This window comes from Cervus elaphus, chromosome 4, assembly GCF_910594005.1.
Source record: "Cervus elaphus chromosome 4, mCerEla1.1, whole genome shotgun sequence".
Classification (NCBI taxonomy): Eukaryota; Metazoa; Chordata; class Mammalia; order Artiodactyla; family Cervidae; genus Cervus; species Cervus elaphus.
Window position 1 is genome coordinate 5,356,394 of NC_057818.1, and position 20,526 is coordinate 5,376,919.

Genomic DNA, 20,526 nt, shown 5'->3' on the forward strand with positions numbered 1-20,526 from the left:
CAGAAATATATTTTATATTTTATATATATTTATATATATATATATATATATATAATATATTCAGAAATATATTTTATATTTCTTCAGAAAGGAAGAATGCATATTCAAGAAGTAAACATTTGAAGAAAGTTTAAATTCACCATAATCAGAAACATGCAGAATGACCTACTGTGTTGTGCTCATTCACCCAGCAAAAACAAAGTAGAGGTAAAATGCCCGGTGTTTGAGAGGATGTAGATCAATGGAGTTTATTATTCATTACTGTCAGCAGTTTAAATTGGCACAACCATGTTGAAAACTAGTTTTATATTAGCTTGTAAACTTGAAATTTTATATACCCAGAAATTCTATCTCTTGTGAAATATTTATTAGAAATTTTACACCTTGCACCAGGAAACTTAAAGCAGATAATTCATAGAAGCAATATTTGTCATTTTAAAAATCCAGAAATGGCCCAATTTATTTTTTTAAAAATTTTACTATATTCACAAAATAGAGCAACAAAATTAATGAACTATACTATACAAGGGTGACAGGACAAAATAAATCATTCTTGTAACATCCTATTGAATGAAAAATAAAAAGGCTACATGAAGAATGGTTTTTTTTCATGTCTTCAAAAACTAGCAAAACTAGAGTTAGTTCATGGGTATTTCTTACATTACTTATCTTCATTATTTTTTAAAATTAAGAAATAGACTAAAAATTAAAATGAAATTAAAGAGAGCCATGTATGACCTCATAGTAACAGAGAATGTGAATCAAACATTATGATTTCTCGCATTCCATGTAGCTGATAGAAAGAAATAAGAGATCAGAGAAGTTAATCCATTTGTCAAATGTCATACAAATACCATGGTACAAAAGCTGAATTCAGTCAGTGGGATTTAAATCCAGTATTTTCCCACCATACCACATTACCACAAAGAGCAGGGGAATAGAAAAGAGTAGTTCTTTAAAAGAGCTTTGCACAAAACTTGTAAAATTATGGAAGGTGTACATTCCTCATAACTCTTTTAAGAGCAACATTTTTCTCTAAGACCCATAAGTCTAATTTACACAAAGTTTGTTTCCTCTAATATTTTTCTAGCTTTGTTTGAAAATAATGAAATAAGAAAATAGCTATACAAAAATACAGGCAACAGCACTGACATTTTAAATATTTACAATAAACTGAAAGCAAATTTTGTCATGCATTCTCCCATGCACTTTGACTCAAATATCTTTTAAAGCATTTTCATAACATTTTACCTTATCAGAGCTGAAAGAAGCATTTGAGATCATCTATTCCAAATCTTATTCTATAGATAAAGTTCCCGAGGTTACAGTGCTCATAGCCTAGCCTGGACTCAAGGTCATTTCTCCTGGTGTCTAAATCCCATGGAGGTTTCTAGTCCTGATCTAGTGACCTGAGGGATTTCTGTCATTCTGGACAGAATAATGCTTTTAGAAGCAATTTGAGGAAGAGAAAGTGAATGCCAACTATTCTAGTGTATTCCTCACAGGGGAGATGGCTCTACCACAAATTTATTATGCGTCTACAAAGTGCAATCACAGTGGAATTTAGCAGCTGCTCTCCACTGAGCCAGTCCCTCTGCTGCTTCAGGTAAACTTTATTAAAAGTTAGTGAGGATGGAGAAATAAATTCATGCTTATTTATATAAAGGAATAAAATTGGTGTGACCACATGGGAAATGTCCGTAGTTATTTTCACCTATTCTTAAATAGGGAAAAGGTGTGGAATGCTTTATTGACATATTTATAAAGAAATGCCATTTTTGTGGGAAATCAAATTAAATCTAACTTCAGTCTCTTTTCAAAATATTTCTCTTATTTCTATTAATAAAAAGTGAACACTTTGAATGCTATCAAATCCAAGAAACAGCTGTCTTTCAAATTTATAGTTTAGGCTCACCTAAAAACAAAACAAAACTCCCAAAATGTCATATCCTCTACTTGGAAATTCCCTCTCCTGCCCAAATAGTGACTCAGACTCCTGTCTGTTATTTAAAATACAGTGTATACTTTACCTCTTCTAATCTCCTGATGTATTAAGCTTCTTTCATTTTTACCTTATCATAATACTCATTGCAATTGAACTCGCTTTAGGGTTTCTTACAAGTATGTCCATCATTGCATTGTGACCCCATGGAGGCAAATACTATGTCTTACTCACAGTGCTTACTCACATTGCCACTGTGGTCTGAACACGATTTGGTTTTTTTTCTGGCCGCACTGCTCAGCATGTGGGGTCTTAGTCCCATGCTAAGATCGAACCCATGCCCCCTGCATTGGAAGCTCTTAGTCTTAACCACTGGACCACCAGGGAAGTCCCTTAAGCATCTTTCTCACCTCTCAGGGTTCTGCCTGTGTTGCAGGAGGCTGGGAACCTGTGGACTATGTTTCCTAAACTCCTACTATTTCTGGGTCCTGTTAGGTTCAATCAATGAGAGGTGCAAAGAGGGAAAACGCTACTGCTTTCTTGGAGCTGCAAGGGTAGTGCCAGGAGCAGCCTAGGATCACTGGGAGCTCCTGGGAGGGCAGGCAGGGTTCTGAACGTGCCCTTAGGCAGCTCCGCTCCAGCCGTGACTGCCCGGGGCACAGTGTCCTGGGTAACATTATCAACTCCTTTGCTTCTCCACCTCAGGAGTGTTGGTGTTCTCCTGCAGTTATGAATAACCTTTCTTTCGGGGCTGCCCAGGTGGCACAGTGGTAAAGAATCCACCTGCCTGCCAGTGCAGGAGACGCAAGAGATGCGGGTTCAGTCCCTGGGTTGGGAAGATCCCCTGGAGTAGGACATGGAAACCCACTCCAGTAATCTTGGCTGAAAAATTCCATGGACAGAGGAGGCTGGCAGGCTACAGTCCATGGGGTGGCAAAGAGTCGGACACGAGTGAGCGACTGAGCACGTGCACAACCTTTCCTTCTGGTCTAACAGCTCTTTCAATACCCATGTAAGGAAATTCCGTGTTAAACTCTCTGTTGAAATTCACAGAACAGTTCTGTTTATTCATATTGGGAACTATTAAGCAATGTGTACTATAAAATAAGGACTGCAAAAAATAATTTGGATGCGAGACGGCCCTTACTAACTAAATATGATTCCAGGGCTGCAATTACCAGGTTTTATTTTAAAGGGACACGAAACTCATGAGAGCAAAGCCGTCTTTTAAAATGATTATAAAGTCAGATTTAAAATGATCATCTCAGTCATCATTTCTGTTTAACACTAGCAGATACCCCTGCCCCCCACAACTGACTGTGTTAGGTCATTTGTAGGTTAGCTCATTGTTGAGTATAAGATGTTGTCAACATTATATATACCCAGCACATTAAATGCAAATTTATTTCAAACTTCAAAAGATAGTGATTTGAATATCAAAAGATTAAAGAAAGGCCCTTGGAAAAATTGACTGAAGACCACAAATATTTTTTGCAAGATTCACTTTTGTGTTTATATTGTTGAAGTCAGATAGATGCAAACTGAATGTCATCATTCAGTCACACAGTTTTGTCAGAAATATAATGCAAAAATAAAGAAAAAGAAGACTCATCATGAGTTAGGTTCTTCAGTGTTTACAAATTCTTCCCATCCTACCGCATACCTCTCTGATGTGACTTGCCACCTCCTCCTGTCACTAAAGTAGACTCTCTTTCTCCACTCCCTTAAGTCTGAACTGGACTTGAGATTCGCTGTGACAAATAGAATGTGTTAGAAGTGATATAGTGTAACCTCCAGAGATTAGGCCTCAAGATACCTTGCCCTTTACATCCTCATCCTCTCTGATCACTGCCCTGAAACCTCCATATAAGGAAGCCAAGTTAACCATGTGGAGGAGAATTGAAATGCTCCAACTGGCGTCCAAGCAACAAACATGAAAAGAGGCCATCTTGGATTTTCTAGTTCACCAACCACCAGAAGTAGGAGAAATAATAAATCATTATTATCTTCAGCCACTGCATTTAGGGATGGCTTTTACATAGCAGAGTTTGGCGAAAAATACAACAGTTGCTTCAGTTTTAAATTATTTAAATTAACAAAGACTTGCAATATTTTCATGATTGTTACTTTTTTGAAGACTGTGCCCTTGCGCATATAAAGCAGTAATTTATTTTAAAATCAATAGGACTTTTTTTAGCCAATTTTATATTCTCTTTAAATAATATTCCATTAGTGAATAAATCTTCGTCATTGTCAGAAATCTCAATTTCTGAAAGAAAGTGAATGGGCAGGTTTTTATGAGTGATCAAAATATTCATCCTAATACTGGTTCATATCTTCAAGAAAAAAATGACATTTAATAAGCAGGCCAGTGATTTTGACAATACATGATGTAATGAGATGTTTTCAAGGGAATCCATGAGTTTCTTAAAATTACCCTCTATGTTTTAAACAAAATTGGTAGGGTCACTGAGTAGAGGTACAGAGAATATAAGAATGTACACCTTTATAATTTGTATAGTATGTATTTTGTTCAGTATCATTGAGGTTGCATTTCACTTCACTGCAGCAGAAGCAGAGTGTACATTCTGATTTGCTAATAATATATAAATATCCCTTTCTTTAAGGGAGAGCCTGTGAGGCTGAAATTTTCTTGAAAATGAATCTAGTGAAGAGATGATACCTATAAAACCACACACTCAATATTCAACATCATTGAAATATTGTTAGATACATAACTACATGTATATACATATGTTTATATGAAACATAAGTTAAGTAAAAGTAAAAAAAAAAATTAAAAAATAATCATTGTAACCTAACAGTGAACCTGTATTCAATGGCATGTCAATGGTGGTTCTTGTGCAAGAAAATCTTGACATTCTTAATTCAATCAGGTGATTCAATGATGTAAAAGAATTTCACAAGGTCTTTGTAACTTAAAAAGGCTCACATCACTTGGGAAACTTTTTGCAAATAAACAGAACATAAATATACTGGATTTGAATAATACAGTTTCTAAAGTGGACCCTGGGTAGCATAATCTGAATATATAACAGATAACTACAAGAATTTAAAGTTGTCAAAACTAACATTTTTCCCCTTTGGTAAATATCATATCTATGAGATATGTTTTGAAATCTAAGCATGAATATATTAAATCTCTCATTTGGGCTAAACACGTAGTGACATCAACTACATTTATAATTATTAGGTGTTTTTTGAAAGGTTTTTTTAAGAACAGTTTCTTGGGTTTACTTTTTTTTTCTTTTAATTAGTTAATTTTTTATTGAAGGATAATTGCTTTAAGAATTTTGCTATTTTCTTTAAAACTACTTTATTGAGGTATACAATCGGCATACATAAAGCTATGTTATATTTAATGTATACAACTTAATACATTTTCTTGGATTTTGTTGCTGTTTAGTCACTCAGTTGTCTGACTCTTCTGCAGTCCCATGGACTGTAGCCTGCTAGGCTCCTCTGTCCATGGGATTTCCCAGGCAAGAATACTGGAGTGGGTGCGGTTTCCCCTTCCACCACATCTTCCTGACTCAGGGACTGAGCCCAAGTCTCCACCACTGAGCCACGTGGGAAGCCCGTTTTTACATTAATAATGATTCAACCCTTTTATTAAGCTTTCCTGTGTTATGGGAGCTAGAAAATTTGCTTTAGTTGTTTTCATACAATATTCACAACATTCTTTTGAGGCAGGTATAAATAATAAGTCTTAGAGAGATTTGGTGACTTGCTCAAAAGGGTGAAAGAAGTAGAAATTCAAAAGTCTTGCTCTCGGTCTCATCCCCTCCACTGTTTCATTCAGGTGGGCCACAGTGCTCTTTGTTTTAACTGGGATCAATTTTATTTTATTTTATTTTTATTTTTTTTATTTTTTTCAATTATTTTTATTAGTTGGAGGCTAATTACTTTGCAACATTGCAGTAGGTTTTGTCATACATTGACATGAATTTATTTTTAGGCCATTTTTCTTTTCTTTTCTCACATACAAACTACTTAATTTTCATTTATTTATTTATTTTCTTACATAAAAATGTGAACTAGAGTATCACACTAATTTGTGTTAGAGGACTATTGGTTACAGAGGAATATTGTCTGTGAGCACTCTTGGTGGTTATTGCAGGTGGCTGAGTTCACTTTTCATCCATAAAATACAGAGACATTTTAACTCTTCTGAGATTTTACAATCTGAAATTTTAATGCACATGATTTCTGTAAATTTTGAAGGAAAAGTGCTTTTAAATGTCTTTACTGGAAAAATTAGGTACTGAGATACTGGCATGTTATAAAAGCTTTACCCAGCCTTCACAAACATCCAGAGCAGCTCTGTACAGTGTGGCTTTCTGCCACATGGATGGAAATGTCCTGCATGGGCATCGTCCAGCATGGCAGCCGCTGCTGAGCACGTGAAATGCAGATGGTGCGGCAGAGCACCAGGCTCTAATAGTAACACGGCCAGTGGGTGCTGTGTGGAACAGCAGGTCAAAATGAAATGCCTTCAAGCATCCATCCCCCTCACAGGGCTGACTGCCCACACTGTTCAGACAGCACGCAGAAAGTCAGCTAGTCTCTTTAAGAAAACAAGAGAACTCTGTTGCCACACTCTTCTTGTTTCTTGCCTCTGTAGAGATGGCACCATTACCATGTTTGCAAAAGTAACGGCCAGTTTTACTTGTAGGAGATTAACCCCAGCTATCCTCACCCTTCTGTAACTGGGTTTTCTGCCTGAGAGTGGGAGAACTGCTCCCTGAAGACACTTTGCAGCTCATCAGCTGCAGGGCACAAAACCTGCCGCGCTTTGTGGATCTCAAGATCTAGGTGGTGGGTGGATTTGATTTTCCTGGACCTGCCGGAGGACAAAATTGTTTCTGCTTCATTATCCTAAGAAATGGAAACTTTTCAGGAGGCAGTCTAGGGTTCTGAAACATAAATATTGGTGGCTATAAAAAATATTCAAACTTCTTAGCTATGGAATTCCTTGTTTTCTATAGTAACTGTGTTTCCTTATGTTTATATCATTTCACTATAAAGATATCACAGATCTAGGCATGACACTTCTGAATGCTATGTATTCCTACTGGGATAAGCTTCTTCTATCAGAGAAGTAAAACTCTGATTGCTGAAGACACAAAGAGTGACTAAGACAAAACTGTACAGAAAGCAAATTCATCTTTGACACATAATTATCTTTTTCTTCATCCTCTCATTCCCCCACCCCGCCCACATCTATTCTTTATTCTGTTTTTTCCCCTTTTCTGTCAAACCCTCTTGAATTGGTGATCTTCGCCCTCTTCTAAATCATGGTTGGTTCCTAGGAAAGGGGCTGAAATTCAGATGAGGATGATCAAAAATAGTCTTACCTTTTTAGTGTACTTGAATTTTAAGCACAATGTTATATCTGTTTAAGAAATTGAGTATTTTGCCTTATGCTAAACATATTTAAAATAATTTGATGCAATCGAGAGTTTACTTCCTAGCTCCTGAAATCTCACCCCAATTTTGGGTACCTAAAGTTTTTATGAGTAAAGTTAATCCTGATTTATGGTCTCTTAATCTTTCTAAATCAATGAAGACATCTAAATCAGGAAAGAACATATATGGACAATGCATCAGTGGATACTGGTGTCATGATGCCTCATGATATTAAATCAGACATGATAAATCACATTAATGGTATGTACTTTTGATATAGTCACCTGGTAGCTCAGATGATAAAGAATCTGCCTGCAATGAAGGACACCTGGGTTCAATCCCTGGCTCTGGAAGATCCCCTGGAGAAAGGAATGGCTACTCACTCCAATATTCTTGGAGAAGGAAATGGCAACCCACTCCGATATTCTTACCTGAAGAGGTCCATGGACAGAGGAGCCTGGTGGGCTACAGTCCATGGGGTTGCAAAGAGTCAGATACAACTGAGAGACTTGCACTCACTCGCTTTTGATATAGTATGATAGGAATGGCAAGTGGGCCTTAGGAAGCATCACTATGAACAAAGCTAGTGGAGGTGATGGAATTCCAGCTGAGCTATTTCAAATCCTAAAAGATGATGCTATGAAAGTGCTGCACTCAATATGCCAGCAAATTTGGAAAACTCAGCAGTGGCCACAGCACTGTAAAAGGTCAGTTTTCATTCCAATCCCAAAGAAAGGCAATGCCAAAGAATGCTCAAACTACCGCACAATTGCACTCATCTCACACGCTAGCAAAGTAATGCTCAAAATTCTCCAAGCTTGGCCTCAACAGTATGTGAACCGAGAACTTCCAGGTGTTCAATCTGGTTTTAGAAAATGCAGAGGAACCAGAGAACAAATTGCCAACATCCGCTGGATCACAGAAAAAGCGAGAGAGTTCCAGAAAAATATCTACTTCTGCTTTATCGACTATGCCAAAGCCTTTGACTGTGTGGATTGCAACTGTAGAAAATTCTTAAAGAGATGGGAATGCCAGACCACCATCCTTATGGCAGAAAGTGAAGAGGAACTAAAGAGCCTCTTCATGAAGGTGAAAGAAGAGAGTGAAAAAGCTGGCTTAAAACTCAACACTTAAAAAACAAAGTTTATGTCATCTGGTCCCATCACTTCACGGCAAATAGATGGGGAAACAGTGGAAACAGTGACAGACTTTATTTTTCTGGGCTCCAAAATCACTGCAGATGGTGACAACAGCCATGAAATTAAAAGATGCTTGCTCTTTGGAAGAAAAGCTATGACCAACCAAGACAGCATATTAAAAAGCAGAGACATTATTTGCCGACAAAGGTTCAGCTAGTCAAAGCTATGGTTTTTCCAGTAGTCATGTATGGATGTGAGAGTCAGACCATAAAGAAGGCTGAGCGCTGAAGAATTGATGCTTTTGAACTGTGGTGTTGGAGAAGGCTCTTGAGAGTCCCTTGGACAGCAAGGAGATCAATCCTTAAGGAGATCAGTCCTGAATATTCATTGGAAGGGCTGATGTTGAAGCTCCAATACTTTGGCCACCTGATGCGAAGAACTGACTCATTAGAAAAGACCCTGATGCTGGGGAAGATTGAAGGCAGGAGGAGAAGGCGCAACAGGGGATGAGATGGTTGGATGGCATCACCGACTCAATGGGCATGAGTTTAAGCAAGCTCTGGGAATTGGTGATGGACAGGGAAGGGATTGGTGTGCTAGAGTTATGGGGTCACAGAGTTGGACACAATTGAGTGACTGAACTGAACTGACTGAATGGGAACAGCACTTTACCTCCACAGTCTTCCCTTTGCCATCATCCCAGTTTAATCATGAAAAAAGTAACAGACAATGTAGATTCTATAGAATGACTGAAATGGTAAATTTTATGTTATATATACTCTACCACAATAAAAAAGTAAATTGTGTAAACAAAAGAAAAAAAGAAAAAAGTAACAGACAAATTCCAGTACAAGACATTGTACAGAATAACTGACCAGTATGCCTCAAAACTGCTAAAATAATAAAAAAGAAGGAAAGCTTGATAAAGAGTTAAAGCCAAAAGTATCCTGTGTGTGAAGTCACTCTGTCGTGTCTGACTCTTTGCGACCCCATGGACTGTAGCCCATCAGGCTCCTCTCTCCATGGAATTTTTTAGGCAAGAATACTGGAGTGGGTTGCCATTTCCTTCTTCAGGGGATCTTCCTGACCTAGGGATTGAACCTGGGTCTCCAGCGTTGCAGGCAGATGCTTTACCATCAGATACTTCCAAAAGTATCCTAAGGAGGCACAAATACTAAGTGTAATGTAGTGTCCCTGATGGGATCCTAGAATACGTAAAGTACATTAGGAAACACAAACGGGGGTCTGAGTAAGACATGACCTTTTAGCTAATGATAATAAACTAGTATTGATTCATTAGTCATAACAAAGGTTATGTAACTAAAGGTTACTAAACTAATATATCAATAATAGAAGAAACTATGTGTGTGTGTGGGGGGGTTTCTGTTCGTTGTAATTTCTCTATAAATCTAAAAGTTTTAAAATTAAAATTAATTTTTGTTAAAATACTTAATATGTTAAAATAAATTGAAATATTTAAGAAATATTTAAAATTAAAAAAATAAAATTTAAAACTGACTTTCAAAAGTCATTAATGACATCACACTCACTGTACTATATTTTAATGAGAATGACATCTGAAAATCCTAAATGCTTTTTTTTTTTAAAACTATTATACTTCGTACTTTAAATCTTGTTGCATTATGCAAACTATGTGAAGAGATGCATATGTATAATTTCTGAGGAGAGTGTCCAGTGTTGCCTATAGTTTTTATCTTTATTTGCAAAGTGTCTTTATTATGTAAGGGTTGTGTCAGGTGAGCTATTAATGGGGAAAATCCACTGCTAGAACTCTGGGTATTTGCAGAGTTGCAAAACTCAGTATGTGTGTTATTATCCAAGTCATCACTTAAGCTATTTGTAACACACTGATTAAAAGAGAAAACAAAATAGTAATAGGGCAGTATAAAGATCGCTTGTGAAAAGTGCATTTAAATTATACAATGTTGAGCCCCTTAACTGAAAATATAATACAAAATAAACGTAAATATCATTAATAAAGTATTAACTCAATGAAGTTTCAATCCTAACGATGACAACAATGAATAGTTTTTGTACGTTGACTGTTAAGGCAAAGAAAACATTGTTTATAGTCAGTGTAAATATATTTGGGAAGGGGCTTTTGGCAATAACGTTCTTGCCTCATAGATAGGTTTCTCAGACCAATTTCCATGTGTGTGAGGTCCCCCACACCAACAAGCAATTCTCAGACACCAGCAGCGTCCAGAGATGGCATCAAGTTCCTCAGGTTGAGGGTTCAGTCCTACAAGACCGTCACCCTGTCCCCACTTCAGACTTCAGTCGCGAGTCCAGGTTGTTACCAGTGCTTCTGCTTTCCAGGACCCCCTCCTTGGGTTCAATTAATTTGCTTGAGTGGTTCCCAGAACTCAGAAATACTTTACTTACCAGGCCACCGGTTTACTATAGCAGGATTTAACTCAGGAACAATCAGATGGAAGAGATACATAGAGCAATGTAAGGGGAGGGGCGTGGAGCGTCCATGCCCCTACAGAAGCACGTCTACTCTCCACGTGTTCACCAGCCTAGAAGCTCTGACAGCTGTCCTTTTGGGGGTTTATGGAAGCTCTAATTACGGAGGCATGCTTGATTCAACCTCCACTCCCCATCCTTAGAAGTCACCTCATTCACATATCACAAGACATCTTTAAAACTGTCAACACAAGAGATTCTAGGAGTTTGGGGAGCTCTTGAGCCAGGAACCAAGGAAGAAGACCAAACGAATATAAGAAAAATACATTTGGTCATTCAGATGATGAAAACACATTTCTCATGAATCACAAAAAGAATCAATTTTGAGTAGTCAAATCAACAAAACTGCAGAACAGGAAGCCCAGCCTCTCCTCCCGCAGGGAGACACCCACAAACCAACTGCCTTTGTAAGAAATCCAAAAACCAGGTAAGAGGCTCAGGCACCAGGTAACACAATTCACATGAATAAGGGAAACGAAGGAGTTCCATCTTAATCTTCTTCCGCTCTTTTGATGTGACTTTGTTCCTCTATGACCTGAGGACCCTTTTTTCAATTTGAGGTACAGTCCAGGAGCCTCTGTGCTCACTGGGGTGGGACACATGGTTCTCTGGCCAGTTGAACCAAAAGGAAATTGAAAGCCTTACTTGACAAATTCTAACACACACACAACATTTTAGTTTGATTTATAATGCTTTCCCAGGCAGGGTCTGGCCCATAATATGCATACGCCAAACCTGAAGCACCAGCAGTTGTTTTTATCTTAATCAGTGGAAAATATAACCACAAATGTATACACGGGGAGAAATGATTTGTGACGTCTGAATCAGCAGTACAGTAATGTGCGAAATTAGGTCTCTGCGCTTTTCTGATTTTTTCCCATTCAGACTCATTGGCTTTTTTTTTTTCCCCCTCCTGACATTAAGCACCACTCTGGAAGGGATGGAGAAGAAAAAAAAGCACAAATCAGTAGGTCTTGGTGAACAGCCCTTTTCTGCCACCAATGAGTCATGTCCCTCTAGCAAGCCATAATCCCCTCCTCATCAGATTTATCATCTGTACAAAGAGAGCTGTAATAATATAGTGATTACAGGAACAATATTGATTGTCTGACTCTCAGGGGATTGTACTTCAGAAGCATTGTCTCAGCCATGAGGTTGATACTCTACTTATCCTTGGTTCACAGATGAGGAGACTGAGAAAGAGGAACGGTACCAGCTTGCTCAAGGGCAGGCTTGAAGCTGGGCTACCAGACTCCAACACTGCCTGCTCAAACCACTACTCTGAACAGTCAGCAGACAGCTAAGGCCAGTGGGTGATCATGGACCCACCAAGAGCTAGGCACTCCGTGGGGGGTTGTCACAAATTATGTCAGAATGACTCTGAGCCATTATTCCCTTATCTTTTTAAAAAAGGAGGTGGAAGTGTGATCAGAACCGCAGTGAAAGCTGAATTCGTATCTGGGCTTCTTGGTTTATAATGTCTGAACTCTCTCCACTGCGTCTGTGGTCATTGTGGCTCTCTCCCCTCTGAGGCCATCAGGCAGGGTCTGGTGGTGCAGTGACTTAAAATGCCTGGGTGTTTTATTCAGTGCCAGCCTCCAAGTCATTCTATTACCATAGCCCATTGATACGGAAAAATCCATCTTTAATGGCTGCTATGAAAATTTATACTTTGTCTTTAAGAACTTATTATTGCCAGGAAATGTCCAGTTATATTTAATGTTTGATATGTGTCGTGATCCTTTTAAAATGTATTCTCTAATTTATTTTATGGGAATAATTAAGTATAAAGTTTTAGTAGAAAGACAACTTTTCTCTTCTGGAGAGTCTGAGACCCATTCACCTGTGTGGCGTCATTGAAGGAAATAATTTTAGAGCTTTGTGGACCAGAATGCCGAGCCTACTCTCTGTGGCGCTTTGGACAGACTGCTGAACTTCACTGAGGCTCAGTCTGTTTGTCTGAGCAATGGGCACAATGATATTCCCCTCAAAGACTGCTATAATAATTTAATTAGATAATAAGTGGCATGTATGTTCAACAATATTTAATCCCTTTGATAATTACTTAACAGATATAATCCATTTTTATCTGCTTTGGCTTAACATGCTATGTTTGAAAATAACAAAACCAGGGATATTGGTCTAGAAATACAGAGTAAACACTTAAGCAACGACCTTTCTTTTCCACTGCTGTTTTGTTTTTTTTTTAACAGACTTCAGGTTTTCACGGCACTGGCAGAGTTCAGGAAGGAGTTATACTTATGTGAGGGGCAGCAAGTCCTCGAAGGAGAGCAGGAGAACCAGGGTCAGAAAAACAAAACCCAGTCCTCAGTGCTTCTCTTACTACCTCTATGATCTCCTCAAATCATTTAAATACCTGTTCTTGTTTTCTCATCTGCAAATTAGAAACATTAAAAATACCTGTTCTGCTTTGTTTGCAGGCAAGAGCTATCTCTTACGGTTATACCAGAGATGACTTCTCTCATTTCCCCCTTATTCCATTCATTTCATAGCAAGGTTGCTGCCGCTGAATGCTTGTGTTTCTTCTTATTTATCACCAAGAAGTTCTTGAGAACCTCAGGATTCCCATTCTGATAAAATTTAGCACATTCTAAGTTAAATATCTTGACATTTATTTTAAAGAGATTATTTATCCTTCTGTGACCCATGCAATACACTTATTATGTGATATTAACTTCATTATTTAAATATTTTAATATTCTGTTCAAGAACTGGCAGTATCGGTGGATCAGCCATTAGAAGAATAATTTTTCTGTAGTTGGTGATCCGTGAATTCAGCTTTACTCCTCTGTCCTCTAGACCATTTGAAAACATCTTTATATTGTTTAGGAGGTTTGGGATAAGTGTGTTGTGTGTGTGTGTGTGTGTTTGGGAGGGGGGTTCCTTTTCTTCAGTATCTCCTCATTTTTATTTTGGGGCCTTTTGGGAATTGTTATTAAAGAATTTGATTGTAGCATGCCACTGTGTATTCATAGCCTGATGCATTCATCAAAATAGATCTAGCCAAAGCATTCAGTTTGTGGATTTGTACTCCTGATGCACTAAAATAAGAAATGTTAATTTCTTGTAGACTATTACTAGATGATTTAAAATATGTGCCAAACAGGAATGTCTGTTTCCTTGTGAGGCAATTCCATAATAAAAATGCTGGCACCATAGCTGAAGAGGAGAATTTTATATAAACAGAGGAAAAACAACAGCAAGTATTTTCCCCAAGGACAGTTTTAGCTACAATTTAGCAATGCTGCTTAGTTACTTCTGTCTCATTTTATGCTTTTGTTTTGAAACAAAACGCAATTTTACCTGGATGCACTCCCGGATAATCAGGAATTAGCTCAGTACGTTGACTGGCTTTGCTGAAGGCGAGACCTCCAGAAAATCAGGAGGCTCCACCGCCTCGCCCCGCCCCCCACTGACATCTCCAGAGGGGAGAAAAGGGTTAAGGATTATTGAAGACTAAAAGAGACGGGGAGGGAGCCCCGAGGAGGCCCGGGAGCAGCAGGCCGCGCCTCCAGGTCCAGCTTTCATCGGCGGCGCAGCGCGCAGCGGAGCTCCGGGCGCCGCTGCGAATTCGGAGGAGGGACGCGGCTGCCAATTTCTGGGACCACGGCTGCGAGGGGTGGGCGTGGCCTCGGCAGTGTGGATGCTTGTTAGAAAAGATGCTGGGCGCTTTGCAGTGAGCTGTCAGGGCCGTGGTGTGTGCGTGTGTGTGTGTGTGTGCGTGTGTGTGTGTGTGTGAGAGTGAGTGAGAGAGAGGGGTGCTGTTCAGAGAGAGAGAGGAGGAGGGAGGCTGAGCGACCCGGAGGTGCTGAAGACCCAGACGGAGCTGGGCGAGGGACTGAGAACAGCACTGGAGCGGGCGGAGAGCCGCTCAAGATCTTCTGGGGGAGCCCAGTCAATGTGAACATGGGGTCTGTCACCGGAGCTGTCCTCAAGACGCTACTTCTGCTGTCTACTCCAAATTGGAACAGGGTTTTAGCTGGAAATTCCTGTAAGTATACATACATGATTTAAAACTTGCAGGGGGGCTTCTCTGCAAAACTTTAATTCTGTTCTTTTTTTTATAATTATCATTTGCAACTCGGACTGCTGCAAAGCGTGCTGCTATAAAGGAAGCATCATTTAAAAAATCTTGCGAATATGACTGGGTTTACACATGTCATTCCTCTGGGTCCGGTCAGAATATGCCAAGTATCATTTCTCGGTGTTTTTTTTTTTTTTTTTGTCTGTGAACAGAATCTTATCCTCTGGTATTTGTGTATTCATTGAGAAAGCTCAAGTTCTAGTAAAGCATTAAATTAGCATCTGAACCAGGGAATAGCCTGTGAATGTTTCTTTATTCATTTCTGCCCTTTTTTAGATTTACTGAATTTTACTGGAATTATATGTAGCAGGAAAACAACTGGCAGACTTTACATGATGCTGCATTAGCTTAGATTTCTGAAGTTTGCGATTTGGCAGACCAATAGCCGGCTGCGTCTTTAAAATGATGCCAGGATAATAACTGAAATGTACTGCAGAATTCAGGGGCAGAATTGGTAGAGGTGAGCCTTAATACTTGGGGTTGTGTCCTCGGTGTACAAGAATGAGACTTCAGCATTGCTGACAGCGAGCACCTGAGCCCTGCATTTTGCTTAAAGAAAATACATTCAGGTGATTTTTCAGAAGTACTGTCCTTGAATTTTTAGCTTCATAAATTTGTGATTGAATATTCTGATTCTGAGTTAATGATATGAGGGAGGATTTATTTAAGACCTTATTTCTAATGTAGGTATCATCCAAAATAATTTGGCAGAGATCTCTCCAACCAGTTTTTATTAAAGAGAATAAAAGTTTTAAAAGTTATATTTGGCCTAAAATCTCTAAATGGGAGAATTGCCCCCTTCTTGATGAATAATCAACAAGCTCAGCAAATACGACTTTTTCTTTCTTGTACTTCAGAGGAAAAGCTTATCTGCTGGTAAGGCCTGTTCAAGAGTTTGTGTCGCTATTGTTCAACCAGCTTTAGGTTTGGGGACACAAATAAGCCAGTAACCAGACATTTGCTTGGGCACATCCCCTGAGTGCACTGAAGCGCTCTGATGTGGGAAGAACATTAGAAATGACCTTACTGGCCCAAGTCAAATGCTCATTTACACGGAATGGCCCCTGTGATTTCATGCTTCCATTCACTATTAACTCATTTAATGGTGTGGTGTATCTATCACTCTGAAGGAAGAGAACTTCACTCAGACGCTGCACTGTGTTTCAGCCTTTTTTTTTATTTGTGGGTGTAAGAATGCCATGAGTCAATAAAATGTGCATGTTTTCACCTAGTCAAAATCTGGGGATGCTGTAAAAGTAGCATTTGCAACAGACAATAATAACACAGACCCACTTGCACACACACAAAGTTTTGTAGAAAAGGCATAAGTAATACATCGTCCAACTACTGAAGTTCAGTAAAAAAGGAAGCACTAGAGGTCACTCTTACAATGGAAAGCACATCAGTTGAAGTGTTCTTCCCTTAAGAAAAGCAGAGCTGAAGTCTGGCCTAGAAGCAGTCTTGTCTTTCCAATACACTGCCTGTTTGAGTTTATAATCAATTAATGTAACTGACTGGGCTACTTGTTTACATTTGTTTGCTTTCTTGAAGTCCAATAAAAGGCAGGTCGACATCCAGTAGCTTTCTTTGTGATGTATCTTCTTCAAAGGAAAGATGAGCTGCTGAGAAGATCTGAGGAAAGCAGAATGTTTGTGGGTGCTTACCTCTGGTTGGGCTTATTTTTCAGGAAGTCGTTTAATGCTCTTTTACACATTCGATAAACTAAAAGAACCTATAGGTTCTTAAATTCTTAGGGACATTTAAATATCAAAGTTGGAATTCTTGGTTACCAATATATTTTGAGAGTTGGCTGTTCTTGAAGTATCATAAATACAGTTAAAATGACTTCAGATAATTAAAGGTGCAGTTAGCAATTTCTTGTTACTATCACATTGATAATACGATTTGTTGCAGTAGATATAAAAGAAAAATTACTTTCCCAATTTCATTTGGTATTTTGGTGTGTGAAGGAAGCAAGGTCTATATATTACCAAGTCATGGTGTTTCATATGTTGTATCTTTTTTGGAGGAACAAGTCTATGTGTTTACCAGAAAGGCTGAAATTCAGTGTATGGACAGGTGACCATCAACCAGCATGCCAGCATGAGTATTTTTAAAGTGTTATAACTCAAATTCTTTTGGACAAGACTTTTATGTTAAAACATGAATCAATCTTGAACACCAATATTAAATTCAGAGAGAACTGAATGGAAGTAAAGAAAATTAAAGGTCAGTCTCTTAGGTGAATACAAAGACATTGAACAGCTGATTCCCCAGTAAGCAAGTCTGCTGTCCATTGCGTCGGTGCAAGACTGCCTAAGGTTGCCGGTGTGAATGTTTGCGCAGGACAGGACTGTCTACACCAGGGACAGCTCAGGGATAAGGCAACTTTAGTTTGAATGTTAGTTGATGTAATTAATCAACAGGGTGACTTTATATTAGAAGGATTCTGTGCAAACACTCACACAGATATTCATGTTCATGTGTATGAATTTGTGAGTATGTGAACATATGTTTATATAAAGATGGACCCATGTGCTTCCACATCTTTGATGGCTTGCTACTCCTCTTCTAACTGAAGATGAAATATGTTGAACCAACCACCTTCTTTGCCTACTGGCACCGTGCTTGATGTTTCAGAAGTGTTGAACCAGCCACAGGTCTTTCCTCCTTGATCTGGTCAAGGTGTTTGTTATTGTATTGAAGGGCTCCTTCCATGAAAGTTTAGAGACAGGCTCTTCTAGAAGGGCTTGCGCTTTGATAAGTTACACAGGCTGTTATTGGTTTCCTCACTTGCTACTAAGACATGTGCATTGAGAAGGGCGTCATCTGTTTTTAAATTGCTCTCATGAGCCCTGTTTTCCTCTGAGCATTAAGACATTGTTGAGGGAGGGGGCGATGCGGTAGAAGAACAGGTGTTAGTCGTAAGGCAAGTTAAGAGTTTTGCTTTTCACTCCTGCACATCAGGTGATGGAAGCTCTCTGGCTTCAGATACACTGAGAATTTTAATGCTTACCAAGCAGCTTATGAATGACATAATTAGAGGTTAAGTTCTTGCTGTGTTCTTTCTTTTCACTATTTGGAATAAAGGCTGTATCTGATATCTACCCTGAAAGAAGCACTAAAGAGTATGTTAAAATTAACAATAGATGAAGATAATGACGCAAGTAGATGATCACTCCTGGGGGCTCTGGGACATCACCTAATTGCTACTGGTCAGATTCTCAAATTGCTCAAATTCAGCCTTGTACTTTTTTCTAGAAGCTTCCTTCTTTTCCTCCAAAAGCCAAATTCTTTTCCATAGCAAAAAATAACCAGACTACAACAACAGTAAAGTACTGATAAAATAGAATTATATGAGGCAATACATATATAGCTGGCCTCAGGATATAAAGGTGAGCCTGAACTTTGACTCACTTTTCTAACAGCAGTACTCTATTTGCTTTCATCAATTTGGTGCATTTCCCCTCCCTGACTGCATGCATCCCAAATCTTTTCTGAGTAGAGCAGCCTCCAGCTGTGGAGATAAGATAATACAGCTCATAGCCAATAGGTGATCGAACACATGACTTCCATATGATACCTAGTGCTTACCCTAAGTATTTACAAAGCATTTTCATGTCTTCTAAGATTAATTTCAGAATCTATATCATATATAAACAATTCTTTATGGAAGCCAATCTCTGTTTCAAGATTGAATTAATTTACCTTGAAAACAATAGGACTGTGTAGTATCACTTGTAAGATAATGTAATACTTAGTTCAGAGGTTGGTCAAATACAGCCCATGGGCCAAGTCTTGCCCACTGCCTGTTTTGTGTCATATTTTGTGAATTAAGAGTGGGTTTTTACATTTTTAAATATTTGAAAAAAAATTAACTGAAGGATTATTTGTGGCATAAGAGAATCATATTAAATTCAAATTTTAGTTGTTCTCATTAGTAGACCTGTATGGCAAAAATTTATACTTAATTATCATTATATTTAAAATTTTATCAATAAAATTATTTTAAAATTGATTTCCCTCTTGTCATATAAAAACCTGCATAATATTGTCTGTTCTCTAGCTCTTTATAGAAAAAGTTCACTGACCTTTGACCTTTGATTTAAAGAATACAGAATACAATATAGTGATGTGACCTGGATAGTGGGTCAATTACATACTGCCATGATAAAATTAAAATGTAGTCTTAATTATTTAGCATACAAATACATTCCTGAAGAATTAAAGTGTGGAATGTAATGATACAATTGCCAGGAGCTATAACAGAAAAGGGCTTCCCTGGTGGCTCAGTCAGTGAAGAATCCGCCTGCAATGCAGGAGACCTGCGTTCTATCCCTGGGTTGGGAAGATCCCCTGGAGGAGGGCATGGCAACCCACTCCAGCATTCCTGCCTGGAGAATCCCATGGACAGAGGAGCCTGGTGGGCTACAGTCCATGAGATCGCAGACTTGGCATGACTGAGCAACTCAGCACACACATAACAGAAAAGGCCTTCATTAGCATCTTCTTGACATATGTCTTTTTAAATACTTTATTCTTCAGAAATCTTGTTATTTCCATGGGTATGAATTATTTATAACTATTTGCAAAGTTTCAGCAGTTTTGGCTGCTAAAGAGTCACTTTCAATCTCAAGTAATCCCATTAGTATAAGACGCTCAATAAAGTGTATAAGTAATTGCATCTTAGATATTTTGAATGAAAATTCTATTGTTATTTTATACTTTCATGAGTATAAAATATTCCACTCCATAATTATCAGGAACTTGCATTTGAAATCACTGATTGTATGAAGTAAATCATCTTAGGGGAAGAGTGTTCTTGTCCTTATGACTTTTACAGTAGCTTCCTAAAAATTGTGAAATTGGCAAACTTTCTATAATAAATTGAAAAGTAGAGTTTCATTTAAGCACTGCCCACTGAGAATTTATAATAATTAAGCAGGTGCCTTTCACCTACTCATGCCAAGATTTTTATATGAATGCCTTATCTATTTGGAATTGTATTTAATTTTTCTTTTCAAATACTGATGAGTGGCCTCATTTTATTTACCTCATACTGTTTACTATGGTGTCTTTTAGAAGTTTGAATTAAAAAATAATAGAGAGTTTTGTATTTTAAAAATTATTTTCCTTGAAATTTCATTGTAGCATTTTTCCCAAAATAAATGGCTAAATGTTAATTTATTTTTCATAAAACTGTTTATAATAGTCCAATGCTAGTGAAGATTTCTGTCTTATCAAAAGACCAATTTCCAGATCATGTCAGCCTAGGACAGTCTCATAGAACTTCCTTAATGAGACTTACTCTGGACATTGACAAGAGTGATGGGTGGATTCGTGACTCTTCATGGTAAATAGATAAAAAAGGATAATGACAGTCATATTACATGATTCTGAACTTTTTTTGCAATAGAGTA

At 38.2% G+C, this 20,526-nt stretch overlaps 1 protein-coding gene across 1 annotated transcript in view; it reads left to right on the forward strand.

Moving 5' to 3' along the window:
- The first annotated feature begins 14,541 nt into the window (after nt 1–14,541).
- CNTNAP4 (contactin associated protein family member 4) overlaps nt 14,542–20,526 on the forward strand; it is a 268,262-nt gene continuing 262,277 nt past the window's right edge. The window contains exon 1 of the mRNA XM_043898095.1: nt 14,542–15,013. Within this exon, the coding sequence (XP_043754030.1) occupies nt 14,929–15,013 (85 nt within the window). The 5' untranslated portion in view covers nt 14,542–14,928. The remainder of the gene's footprint in view (nt 15,014–20,526) is intronic.